The following is a 13,023-nucleotide window of genomic DNA, read 5'->3' as shown; positions in this document are numbered from 1 at the left end:
AGGTTCTGTGTTCCCCCTCCCATAGCCTGGCTCAAGGACCAGAGGAGTGAGGGATTAATGGGGGCAGGGTGCTGACATCATTTTTAGTTCCTCGTCTTGTTGTGCCTGTGCAAAAGTGCCAGCCTTTTTTCTTTTTTTTCTCTTTTTTTTTTTTTTTCCTCCCCCTGTGAAGCATTAACTGGGTGGGTTGCCATAGCAACCCCCGCATGGTAAGTTGGGCTGCTTCTTGCAGCAGTCAAGATTTCTCTCTCAACATTCAGTCCCCTTCACCATTTCCCCTGGAGCACCAAAATGGCCGAGAGCTTCGTGGTGCCGAGAATCCTGCGCCCTGTGGGTGCCGCCTGTCCTCCAGCCTGTTCACCGGCGGCATCAGAGCTGTATTAGGGCACGGTGGAGCAGCTGTGCATCCTACCATTGGGTCGGGTTTGAAGAATATGTCCTTTCCATCTCTTTCGCAGCACACCAGGGCTGAAAATTGAAACAGGCTTCCAATGCAGCATCCCATTTATTTGCAAGTTTTCCTGAGGAGGTCTGGGCAGTGTTTGTTGCCTGTTCAGAACAGGCACGTGGAGATGTTGGAGTGGTTCCCAGCTCAGCCCAGATCATAGCAAGAATGGGAGTATCTTATCCTTTCATTCTAAAAACATGCAGTATCCCTGAGTAAGTCCAGAGAAGTTTTTCTGTGTGTTTGTTTTAAAAAAACAACACAGGTTCTGGCAGTTTAATAACCTGGACTGACTACAAGTATTTGTTTCAAATCACCTTTGGTCTTGTCTGTAGTACGTGAAGCATGCTCTAGGTGAAGAATAAGCTTCTCCAGAGCTGGGGAGGAGAGGGTGTGATCTCCATTTGCTTCCCTGGCCTGTGGCTTTTTTGTGTTATGATCCACCCAAATCCAAGCCCAGTTTCACCAGAGATTTTCTTCGCCTCTGGGCCTGATTTCCCTTCTTTAAACAGCAGCTGGAACACTGGTCTAGCAGTGAAGTGCTTGAGGGTCTGTACATGAACGATTCTGAGGGACAGCTCATTGCTTTAGGATGTTTATTTGTCACCATAATATAAATTGGTTGGCAGGTGAGTTCTGGAGAGCCTCAGGTTAGAGGAGAAAAAGGCTTCTGTTTCTACCCTGGGGGAGCAGCGAGGCACCTGAGGGCAGGGCTGTGCTAAGGCAGGAGTAGAAAGGGTTGAAGGGTTGGTCAGTGACTGCTGACCGAATCAGCGTGGTAGAGCTCCTGCTTCCCCTTAATCCTCTCTGACCCTTTCTCTCCTCCCTGGCAGGATTCTCCATAATAGATGTAATTAGAGCAGCCATAGCACGAACAGTACGGCTCTGCTGATCCCTGTTCTGTGTTTTCTGGCAGCGCACCTGGCTTCCTGAGAACAGATGCGATTTCCACTGTACTTCATGAAACAGGTGGTTGTCAAACGAGATAGCCAGGGACATTGTCCAGTAGTTCCTGTGTCTATAAAAAACCCACCCTCAGCACTCATCTGCCACGCATGGGCTGGATTGTTCCAGAAGAGTTACGAGCAAATCTTGTGGCCTAGCCTGCCCTTCCCTTTGTTCGGTTGTTTTGAATATAGCAATGGGAGAAAAGCAAATGGCTTAATGTAGGAGGCTGCGGCATTCCATCATCTTTGACTGCCATTTTGTCTTCCTGTGGAGAAAAGTCAGATTTTATGATTTGGATATTCATGGTGGATGGCTTCTAAGGGGGGAATTGGAGGTCCATTGCTGGCACCTGCAGGCACTGTTTTGCAAGCTGTTGGTCCCTGTAGTCACCCCTGGCTCCTGCAGGTACATTAAATAGGTGGTTTCTTTGATGAGTTTGCTGTTAGGGAGTGCACGATAACCCAGATAAGCCCAGGAGCAGAGGGGGCAACGAGTGAAACTTGGTGGTCAGCACGTAGGGACTGTCGTGGCTTTCGTCAGTCCTTGCTGTGATACTTCAGGGCTGCAAAGGTGTCAGGGGTCACAGCTGGATGTGAGCTGGAAGAGGGCAGCCTGTCCAGCCAGTGAAACGAGCAGAACAAGGAATTGGGAAGATGCCCTTAGCTAGGAATTAGTTGGAGTTGTCACTGTAGGCTATGAATGGTGACGTGGAGGCACTTGCTCTGTACGTGGCTATTGGCAGATGATGAATGCAGCTTGATGATACACAAACACGATTAGATGATGTCTAGGACAAAGTGTTGGCTGTCTCAGTCCTGTGCTTGCTTCGCTTGAGCAGTGCAGGGACCAGACCGCATGTGTGCCTGGAGGCCACAGAGCTGTGGTAGTAGCCACTGCCAGCAGGGTTGTGCCCAGCAGGGAGCCCATGCACCTGAATCCGATGCTTTCTGATGGCTCTGAATTTCCCAGTTTGGGTGGGTCTCGCCATCTGCGCTCTGAGTTTTGGCACTGCGAGTTGCTCACGTATTGCTCTCTGATGGGGTTGGGCAGGTTTAATTCAATAGATTGTGCCGTTTATTGATCTGACATCAGAGCAGATGCTTTAAAAAGAGGGAGCGCATTTAACAAGCACTTCATTTTTCCCTCTCTGTCCACTGTGACCTTCAAAGTTGGAGAAGCCCTTCGGGGCACGGTGGCCCCAGTCCAAGAAGAGAAAGCCCAGCCTGCTGTTGGCATTAAACTCCGGGGAATCAGACTGGAACATGAGGAGAGAGGATTTCCCAGTATTTCCAACTGTGACCTTCAGAGCTGGGCAGACGTTAGTATTAAACTTATTAGAGGCAGAGGCCTTTCCGTGACCCCACGTGGACAACTCTCCCCCCGTGCCTTTGTGTTGGAGGCCGCCAGACGATGCCGATATCCCCCCTCCGGCCCCTGTAGCCGAGCGGCAGCGGGAAGGAGGGTGCCCGAGCGCTCCCGGGGGTGCCGAGGAGCCCGCCGGGGAATGCCGAGCCGCCGCGGTGGGGCCGGGGGAGGAGGAGGAGGGAGGGCGGCAGGCTGCCGCGCATGCCTGCGCCGGGCCGGGCCCCCCGCCCGGGCGAGGCTGGGCTCGGCGCAGTCGTCTCCGGCCGCGGTGCGCAGGGAGCTGCGCCCCCGCGCAGCGTTGCGCGCTGCCCCCGGCCCGCACGGAGAACAAAGGGGTGCGGGCGGCGCCGGGGCCGGGCTGCAGCCGCGCCGCTCCCCGCGGCCACCTGCTGCTCCGCGCCCCGGCACCCGGCGGAGCGGGGCGGCGGCGGCGGCGGCCGCGCCCGGGCGCGAGCGGAGCTGTCCGGCGCTCGGCCCTGTCCGTGGTGCTGCCGCCGCGCCGGGGGGAGCCCAGCCCAGCCTGGATCCCCTGCCGCCCCCGCAGCCTGCCCACCCGCCGCTGCCTGCTCGCCAGCAGGCGCAGCCCGAAGCATCCTGTTGCGCCAGGGTCCGCAGCCGGGAGGCGAGAAGCAGCGTTTTCTTCCGAAAGAGCCTCTGCCCAGGTTGAGATTCGCTCGTGGCGCCGAACAATGGCTGCACTGCCAAGGCTGGTTTGTGCGTCTTCGGTCGTGTTGTTGGTCTGGGGTAGGTGCTTCTGTTCCGTCTTGTCTTCAGCCGGGTTCTCCACCAAATCTGGTGCTTGCCCCTTGCAGGATGCTTGTTTAAAGAACCGGGTTTCCTAGCAAGGTTCCATTAACACTGTCATGAAGACTCGCCTTCAGAGTGGGTTTTTTTGTTGGAGGAGAAGGAAATTACATTCATGCAGAGTTAGTATGAATGTATTGGAGGTAATATGATCAGATAAAATACATTACGGCTAAGTAGACTTTACAGCACAAAGTGTGTGCTTTAATACGCATACAGGTTCTTTACTGTTTCCTGTTTGCTGTTGTTTTGAAATTTGCAATGTAATTTAACATTTAGTTGCCTCAGGGAGAACGTGCAAACCATTAAACAGTGCGTGTTAGCGCTAGTTTTCCATGCAGTCTATATAAACTGGAGTAAATCATTTTATTGCGATTACAGTTTTTCTTCTGCAATCAAGAAAAGGTTGGTTAGTTTTACCAATACAGCTATGTTTGATGTGCACATATCCTACGGCTCTGTGTGTGGGTGCATATCTGCGTGTACGTATCTAATTTAACCGGAGTAAAGCACGATCCAGTAGCTTCTTCCTTATTTCTCCCAGAAAGCTAGTGCTACCCATGGAGCGGGTAGTATGGGAGAATTGGAATCATGCTCTTTCCAGGATCGGTCCCAGTATGAGAGAGCGGGTTAATGGTATCTCAGAGGCTGGGGAGGAGGGAGCAGCCAAGCAAAGTCAGCATCTTCAGTGAGCTCAACTCTAGGCTTTGGAGACAGGTTCGGACAGACAGAACGCAGTATTGTTTAGCCCAGGGGACAAATGTCAGCAAGGATTTAGTCTGAGATGTGGTGCTGAAGCATTCCTTTTCTTATGAAGTATTTAGCTTCGCAGACAATGATTTTTCTCTTGTTGGGGAGAGCAGTATGTTATAGCAGCCAGTGTTAGCACAGATCTGATTGGAAGCGTTTTGAACAGGAACGCATGTAAAATCAATAACTCCTCCTGCTGCCAAATTTACTTGAGTCCAAGCCTCTTGGTTCCCAGTACTGCTTATGAAACCTAGAAACAGGAAGGGTGGCAGATCCTCCCTGTTTGTTTTGAACACATTGCTAGATTAAAGCATCTAGATCTTCTAACTTAGCACAAAGAGTGAGCTGTTCCTCTGCTTTCTCTCGTACCAGACTCTTAATTGCTACTGTAACAGGAGCATGCTCAGCATGCATGGGAGAGGATGAACAGTGCCTCTAAAGTGGCATTAATTACTAGGGGAAAAATTAAAGTTGTGGCAAAGCAGATGCTGGAGAGGTGAATCTGCATGAAGTGATCGCCCTCTGTTAATTATGAATTATTTATATCTCAGAGAAGGAAGCTTGGTAAAATTTGACATTTGAGACTTATCTCTTGTCAGAGGGGGCTAGTAATGAATCAAACAGTTTTCCATTGGGGATGATGTGATCATAAATGCCGAGATGTGGATAACTGATGTCTCTCTATTTCTGTCTTACACCTCTTCTCTGATGCTCCTTTTCCCTAGCTGGTTTTTGTTCTGCAGTATGTGTGGAAGTTCCATCAGAGACAGAGGCTGTCCAAGGAAAAGACATGAAGCTACTCTGCATCTCCTGCATGAAGAGGGAAGAGGTCACAGCCAGCACGGAGGTGGAATGGTTCTACAGGCCAGAGGGTGGAAAAGATGAACCTGTATGTATGCTTGGTAGCTGAGCCCTTGTTTTTGTAGGTCTTTACTGTGAAACACAGTCCAGCGAACTCGTGTGGGAGAAGCCAAAAGGTATTTATGAGAGTGTAAGTTTGCCCTGCAGCAGGATCCCCAAAGTAGACTATATAAGGAAGGAGAGAGACCCAAATACGAACAAAGGCTTTCTGCTACATGCTTACTCAAAGTGTACAGAAATGCCCAGCAGACTGCTTTCACATCCTGGAGGAGAGAGGAGCTTGGGGTTCAGCTCCAAGCTGCAGACCTTCCCAATTTCTGCAGCATTTTCACCCGGAGTTACCACAGCACCAATTTTGGGCAATAATTAAAGCACCTTTTCGTCACTTAGCTGATGTCCACACTTGGGCACAGCATGAATTCATGGCAGGAAAAGCTAGAATCTGTTGTTGAGTTCGAAGATTTGGGGTCGTGCATACATGAATGTGAATTTCCATTTCTATTCCTTGAATATTTGAAGTCTAGTATATAAGGAAATCAAGAAGGGAGACAGAAGTATGGAGTGACACCTGGCCAAGTCTCCCTTCTTAGGACACTTTTGAATCCCAAAACTATTCTTTGAAGGTTAAATTGGGCTCTGGTAAATCTGCAGGACAGGATTTACTTCTTTTTGCCTCAGAGAAAGCAAGGATATCCTGACTGTGTGAGCTCTGTGAGCTGTTCTGTGATGCCTGTCAGGAAAAGGTAAAATTCATTTTCAGAGTGAGTCAAAATGGGCATCGTACAGACGAGGGGCAACTGGAATTCAAGAAGGAATGGTAAAACGGAGAATAATATTAAGGTTCAGTGCAAATGTTTCTTTCTAGCTATTGTATCTGAGTAGGAAGCGTTACATCAGTGGTTGCATTTGATCACGATTGAGCAGGCCAGGCAAGATGACAAATACTCTCCTACTGTCTAGAGAACTAAGGGGCCATGCTAAGGAATGAGATGGGAATTCACTCTCGGTGACATTTGCCAGTGGCAACCCAAAGAATGCTAATGAAAGTGAACTGGGGCGGGCAGTTTAACGATGGGGACTGTGGTCAGCCAGAAACTTGCAAGAGATTAGGCCTGTGAAAACCACCCAAGCTCTGTTCTTCTGATACACGGTTTTCACACTGTCATATTTATCCTGCAACACTTCCATTTCAGATGAATACCCTAGGGCTTTCCAAAAATGACTTTTTGTCTTTGCTGTATTTATTCTGTGGTTCCTTTTTAAGATGATCTTACATCAGTGACCGACAGGCTAAGCACGGAGACTGTGCAGGGTCCTAGATTTTAGTTCCATTGCTGGTCTTTTGTGTCGTTGTCCACACGTGTGTCTGTTGTTCTGTGCCTTAGTTTCTCTAAGTCTGTGATGGAGATAATTCAGTTTTCTGTCTTTTGTAAAGTAGTCTCGAGATTTTGAGATAAAGGATGATAGAATGTCAATAGCTGCTGTTACTAAGGAAGCCATAGCCTAGAACATACATGTGTGTAGCTAGAGAATGATGTTGTTCCATGGATGGGCTGTGGTCTTGCCCGAGGCACGAGTCAGCAATTAATCAGAACGTCCCTTCACATTTCCTCACAGATCTACAAGCACGATAAAACGAACCATGAAGTTCCAAGCCGCTTCAGTGGTCGATTGCAGTGGAATGGGAGTAAAGACATGCAGGATGTATCCATCACTGTGTTAAATGTGACCCTGAACGATTCGGGTGTCTACACCTGTAACATCACCCGGGAGTTTGAGTTCGAGATTCACCGACCTCTCTTCACAAGCTCCAGATCGATCCACCTGACTGTGGTGGAGGAGGGTATGAAGGATTGGCAGAAAGCGTGTTGTGCCTTAACTCGCTGTGGGTGTTGTCATCCAGGGGTAGAGTTTTTCATTGCATTGCAGGAGAGGGGAGGCTGAGCTGCCAGATCATTAATTGTGTTTTGTCTTTGCCAGCAACAAACACTGCACAGGGTTCAGGAGGAAAGACCTGTGTTTTGTTTGCCAGCTGCAGCCTCTGTTTAGGCTCAGGGTGGTTGTTTGTGAATGTGGGAAGGTATAAGCAGCTTGGCAGGCTGGGGCAACAGCTGGGCACAGCTGGGCAGGCACAGGAAGCAGGCAGAGGTTTCCCGTTTCTCCGCTCAGAACCCTGGCATCTCCCCTGGAAGCTCTGGGATGCTGCAGCACAGCCTTTGCCAGGGTACCACAACGTCAGCTTCCTTGCTTCCACCCCCTCCCTCCTGGAAAGACTCGTTCTCCATTTTGATATCAGTCTGTTGCTTCCACCTTCTCCCAATCCCTCCTTCCCTTTGCAGTGCGCCTGAGTCTTTGTGTTCCTCTTGGTTTTGCACAGTTCAGTGCTGAAATCCTGGCTTGTTAGAAATCACTGGGAACTCTGTTGTTAACCTTCAGAGAGAGCCAAGAGCTTTTAGCTCTCATCTTGTTCTGCTGTGTCTTCCCTTCCCTTCTTCCCCACAAGCATCGCTGTGTTTTGATCTCTTTCAAATCACTGGCGGCACAATACAGTCAAGTAACACCAAGCGAGTAGGATGCACAAAGGAAACAGAGTGTGAGGATGAGATAGGCTAACGGTGAGCAATCCGTGTGGATGTGTGGGTGGCAGAGAATACGAGACACACGCAAGCCTGTGCATGTTTGATTCCGCTGGAAACGCCCAGTGGGATCGTTACTGGCATATCCTTTTGGCAGCCTCACCTCATCCTTCTCTCTTGCCCCCTCACAGTGTAGTGGCATCTGGGTGTCTCAGGCAAGGTGGGTTAGGAAGGATGACACAGGGTGGAAATTGTCAGTGGAGCTGTTGTGCTGCGATAGCTGCATGTAAATGATTAGAGGTTATTGCATTTTCTTAACAGCTGGAGAAGACTTCACCTCGGTCATCTCTGAAATTATGATGTATATTCTGCTGGTCTTCCTCACCTTGTGGCTACTGATAGAAATGGTCTATTGCTACAGGAAAGTCTCTAAGGCAGAGGAGGCTGCCCAGGAAAACGCGTAAGTGTGAAATCTCTCCAGATGGGAGCTGTTCTGCCAGTGTTCTTCAGATGCCTCGGTCCAGATCAGACTGCAAGAAGACTGGACTTTGGTATTGCACATTTCTAGCTGGTGTTTGCTATATCTGGAATCTTTGCAATGTTTAGGAGTACCAGAAGAGGCAGTGAACTTGTACAATGAGGGACAATGCACCAGGTAGGGAGGCTGGCCACAGTGCGCAGTGTTCCAAAATGGCCTGGTTTGAACTGCACAGAGACGCTCTCCTGGAAGGCCTGCTTTCAGAGATCTGGCTCACAGATGCAGTTGACACAGCAGAGACGTTCCCATTTTTATACTGGCCCATTCCCATCTTTGTACACACTTGGCTTGGATAAGGGCACTCTTGGTACACGCTAGGAAGGTTGTTTGTGGAGGATTTACAGTAGGGCAGACTCGGTGTCTGCTCCTGACTATGCCAAGGAGAGTTTCCTACTGTAAGTATCTTCTACAGGTGACATTTGTTACCTTAGAGATAGCTACAGGCATTCAGTATCTCTGTAAGGGTGAATGGACCCAGACTGTTTTTAGCACTTTGAGGTTATGCTTTCCTCCTTCCCTCCGACTACAGGACAGACTATCTTGCGATTCCATCAGAAAACAAGGAAAACTGTGCCGTGCCTGTGGAGGAATAGCAGAAAGGAGTCAGCAGAACAAACGGCACCAAGGTAGGTGTTGAGGAAACAGGCAATCACTGCCTCTGTCTGTCAGCCCTTCAGCCACGCTGTGGGTTAGGGGAGCGTGGGGCTGGACAACAGGCGGACAGGAGGCTCCTGGGGTCTGACTGTGCTCCTTCTCTGGAGCTTCCCCAGTGACCTTAGAAGCAATATAGGTATCTTTAGATGGTGGGTGTACTAATACTACTTTAAATCCCTAACCAACACACACGTTCACTTTCAGGCCATGGTGTAATTATTCTTCCTTTGCCCATTCCTGTGGAGTTGGGAGTAGTCACTGTCCCCTGCAGATGGGGAGCTGTGCTTAGGATGAATATAAGGGCACTATCTCCAAAGGAAGCGTCTGTTAGGAAGGACTTTGTGTGCAAAAGACCAAAATCTAGATCTTTTAAAGCCTTGTTCACATCCTGTCAGTTACCATGCTAACTGTATCACGATCCTCACTTCAGTAAGGTCGAATGACTGGCGCTCCAAGAGGAATTCTCTCCCTTGCAGGGGCTCTGAAGATGGAAGGACTGCATCATGCCGGCCAGGTTTGAGGGGGAGCTCTGCACCGTCGGGAGGAAATACGGGGAAGTGTAAATTCTCTTCCATTTGCCTTGGACTCTGTACAGCCTTGACTCTGGCCTCATGACTCCATTGTGAGCTGCCAGCCCATTTGCTAAAGGACTCTTCTTTTGAAGCATGCTGAGCAAAGGGCACAGGGGTGTGGGCAGCACGGCTCCTTCCCAAGTTTCAGTCCCATCATCACGTTAATGGCTTTGTAAATGTTAAGTGTCATTTCTTAGCTGCTGTCACCACCACCTTTATTTGCTAAATATGTTAGTTCTCCATTGCAGAGGTAAAGGGTATGTATGTCATGTTACTCTGACCTGCAGGACTGGGAATGAGCTCATCTTAGGGTGATGTTTTACCTAAGTTACAGCCCAAGCAGTCTTATTGGTGTTAAAACAGGAAGACTTTAATTAACTAGTTGTTGCTCTGGACTTTGGGCTGCCCGTGCACAGGCAGAGTAGGGTGAGGACTGTAATGTGTTAGAATTGTTGAAAATGTGTAGTAGGAGGGATGAGTCCCTGTGCCATGTTCACACTTGCTGCTGAAGGAGGGAACCGACATCATAGATCCTGAAGTAACCCTCCTTTGGGAGGCAGTACGGGAGGCAGTATGATGTAAGTATAAGAATCCCCTGTATCCCCCCTTTCATCTAGCAAGTGTCAGAATTCTTAGTTCCGTCCATTTGCCTTGTGTAGCAGGTTTACTCCTCAAGCACGCAGAGACAGTGATAGGAATAACCTGCGGAGCTGCGTTCTGCAACAACAGGCAAGGCGGTAGGCCAAGGTATGCAGTTCACCTGTTTCTGGGGAAACCCCCGAAAAAAGAACAGCCTGATGCAAGCCAGGCGAGTAAACAGGATGTACAGCCCTCACAGGAAAAGGATGGACAGCTTTGTAAAATGGTAGGACTTTTTGTAACTGCGCTATCAGTCTTCTCATACTGTAGTGTAGCACCACCTAGGGGAATAGACAGAAAACACTTATTTTTTCCTAGTTAATCGTAATTCTTTCTTTTGCTAGTGAATCACTGGTTTGCATAGTGAGCATTCATCATAAATGATCCACTGCTGCACAAGAATCACACTGTAAATTCAATGTTTCCTAGGCCAACTTACCTTTTCAATCGTAGTGGATTACGCAGAGTCAAATTTGTTGTGTGTCCTCAAATGTAGATCAGTTGAGCTCAACTGGGATTATCGAGGCAAAAAAAAGGCAGAAACATTGGCTGGGGTGGAATTGTACCTTAAGACAAAATGGGGGAAAGTTCGTTTTTTTCTTATAGCAGATGTTGTTACATCCCTGCTGCAATGGAGCCTATACTGCTTGCAAGAGTTGACAAATTTTGCTACACCGACTGCTTCTGAATAGTTAGAGTGCTTGTGAATCAAGGCATGCTTCCTTCCCACCTGTGGAACTCCCTCTGCTTTGTTCTGCTGCTTTTTATGTGTTGCTACAATCACAGAAATTACTCCCATTTGTAAGTCAGATCCAGGCCAGATTTCTAACTGGCAGTTGTTCAAAATTCATTTTTTAGAGTGGGTGTCAACTTTAGTAAACTACTACAATGCAGCCTTCACAGTGGGATTGCTCTCAAGTCCAGAGCCGAGCCTGGCAACCTGAGTACATTTTCCAGATGAAGCACACTTGTAGTCTGGGCACCGGTTCCTTAAAACCCAACATCCAAAAGGGGAAAAACCAGCTCCTCTTCTGTTCCAGCTGTACATCTTCATTTTCCCTAAGCCAATCTGCCTGGCCTCAGGGCAATTTGGGGCATAATCCTAACTCTAAACCCACAGCAACAGAGGAGGGACCAGACTGTAACTCCAGAGTTGCCATCACGGGCCGCGGCATTCGTGCCTACCATGATTTTTAGGTAAGGGTGTGTAACCTCTCCCACTTCAGCTCTGCTCCTGAGTTCCCATGGGGCATTGATAACCCTCTGGTGTCATAATGTTAAGTCAAAAAAGGAGTAAACTGAGAACTTCTTGAGAGCTACCTCAGGTGGTAAAGAAGGGCCGTGCTCTAGTCCTGCACCTTTTGGTATCTTACATGCATCTTCCCAACCAAGATGCTTTTTTTTGGACATACCTTTCACTTTTCCAGATCCTGCAGACAGATATGACTATTGCCCTGTGTTGTTCTAGGCAGGAGAAAACAGTGTCTAAATTTTGCTCAAGATTCTCATACACAAAAAAAAAAAAAGCAGGGGGGAAGAGGGGAGGATTTTTCAAGGGTGGTGTTAAAGCAGGCTGTGTCCTGGAAGAGACGGTTCTGGTTGGTCTCAAAAGGCTCTCTCTGTATTTGGAAATGACAGGAGACTTTAGAACAGGCAGGGTAATAAAAAGAACAAAGCATTCACGAGTCACGCTGTTTGATAGATTTTTTTTAATTTATACCGTACTTCCATTGTACTAGCTACTTTACATTAAGTTTTGGCTGCATAGCCTTTACAATTCCTAGGTTCTAGCAGGTAAGTTTCATTATCATTTTATCGCATTTTGCGCACAGCGCAAAGTTTATGACAGTTAGACAACTCCTAAAAGAAAACCAGGGTTCCTCCCCCACCCCACCCTGGAGTTCACATGAGCACTACAGGCGCATCAGCCTTGGCCAACAGCCCCCCGCTGCCCGCGCTCTGGTGGTGACATCCAGAGGGGAGGCACGCCTACGGGTGATTGTACGACCCACTCCCATTCCTTGCTGGCGCGAGGCGACCCTCGGTAATTTGCAGTTACACGCAGCAATTGGGGTTGCAGGATCCAGGGCCTCGGGTGGGGAGGACACGCTCCAGGTTTTTAGCAGCTTTATCCAGCCCTGGAGCATGTGGCGGGAGATGATCTGCCACGAGAATGGGAACGTCCCAGAGGTGCCACAGCCACGCGATGCCAGTCCTGGGCAGTTGTAACGCTGCAACAATGGTTCTGCTGCTCCTCCCTCCCCCCGACCTCGTCGGGCCATGAGCCAGGTTAGTGCTTCCATGTCTGTTAAGTGCTATTACAAGGGAGGGGGACTTGGGAAGATGGGGAACGATGCGCGTGTGGCACAGGCTCCACTTCTTTGCTAGATAAAGTCACCATTTCGTAACAGTCGCTCTCCCAAATTCTAATGCCGCTGGGGCAGATTGGGCCGAAACTGAGACGACCAAATGGCTCTGGAACCTGAGCTGCACATTGGTTTTATTTCCTAACTATTCTCGGAGTTCAGGTTGGGGAAAGTGGCCATTTAACGTTAGCAATGAAAATTGGCCTAAATGAGTGAGGTAACAGAAGCGGCCAGAGGAGGTACCTCCCTGAGCCATGTGCAAATATAATTCCTTCAGCAGAAGGAAGTCCTTTTCCCTACTAAAAAAAAAATAAAACACATTCACTTAAAGAGCATACAGACTGCGGCAAGGAAAGGCAAGCAGGGACAGCACCAGGTCAGGCTGTCTATGACATGGGGAATGATTGTCCAGCAGCAGAAGTGTGAGGGGAGAGGGAGAAGCCATAGCAAGCACTGCAGAAGGTCTGTGGGAGAGGAGGGCATGGCACGCCACGCATCCATGCTA

General features: G+C 48.9%; 1 protein-coding gene across 1 annotated transcript; it reads left to right on the top strand.

The window, feature by feature from the left end:
- Positions 1-3,311: 3,311 nt before the first annotated feature.
- On the top strand, positions 3,312-11,841 carry SCN3B (sodium voltage-gated channel beta subunit 3). Its single transcript, XM_063355382.1, has 6 exons — positions 3,312-3,502; positions 5,038-5,201; positions 6,791-7,016; positions 8,071-8,209; positions 8,817-8,913; positions 9,418-11,841. The coding sequence occupies exons 1-5, from the start codon at positions 3,448-3,450 to the stop codon at positions 8,878-8,880; spliced, it is 648 nt and encodes a 215-aa protein (XP_063211452.1). The 5' UTR covers positions 3,312-3,447; the 3' UTR covers positions 8,881-8,913; positions 9,418-11,841.
- The last annotated feature ends 1,182 nt before the right edge of the window (positions 11,842-13,023 follow it).

This window comes from Chroicocephalus ridibundus, chromosome 18, assembly GCF_963924245.1.
Source record: "Chroicocephalus ridibundus chromosome 18, bChrRid1.1, whole genome shotgun sequence".
NCBI lineage: Eukaryota > Metazoa > Chordata > Aves > Charadriiformes > Laridae > Chroicocephalus > Chroicocephalus ridibundus.
The sequence above is the reverse complement of the archived record's forward strand: the minus strand, read 5'-3'. Positions and strand labels throughout refer to the sequence as shown.

Coding starts and splice junctions, on each gene's coding strand:
- SCN3B (XM_063355382.1), top strand. CDS start 3,448: ATGGCTGCACTGCCAAGGCTGGTTTGTGCGTCTTCGGTCGTGTTGTTG. Junction 5,202..6,790: donor AGGGTGGAAAAGATGAACCT/GTATGTATGCTT, acceptor ATTTCCTCACAG/ATCTACAAGCACGATAAAAC. Junction 8,210..8,816: donor GAGGCTGCCCAGGAAAACGC/GTAAGTGTGAAA, acceptor CTCCGACTACAG/GACAGACTATCTTGCGATTC.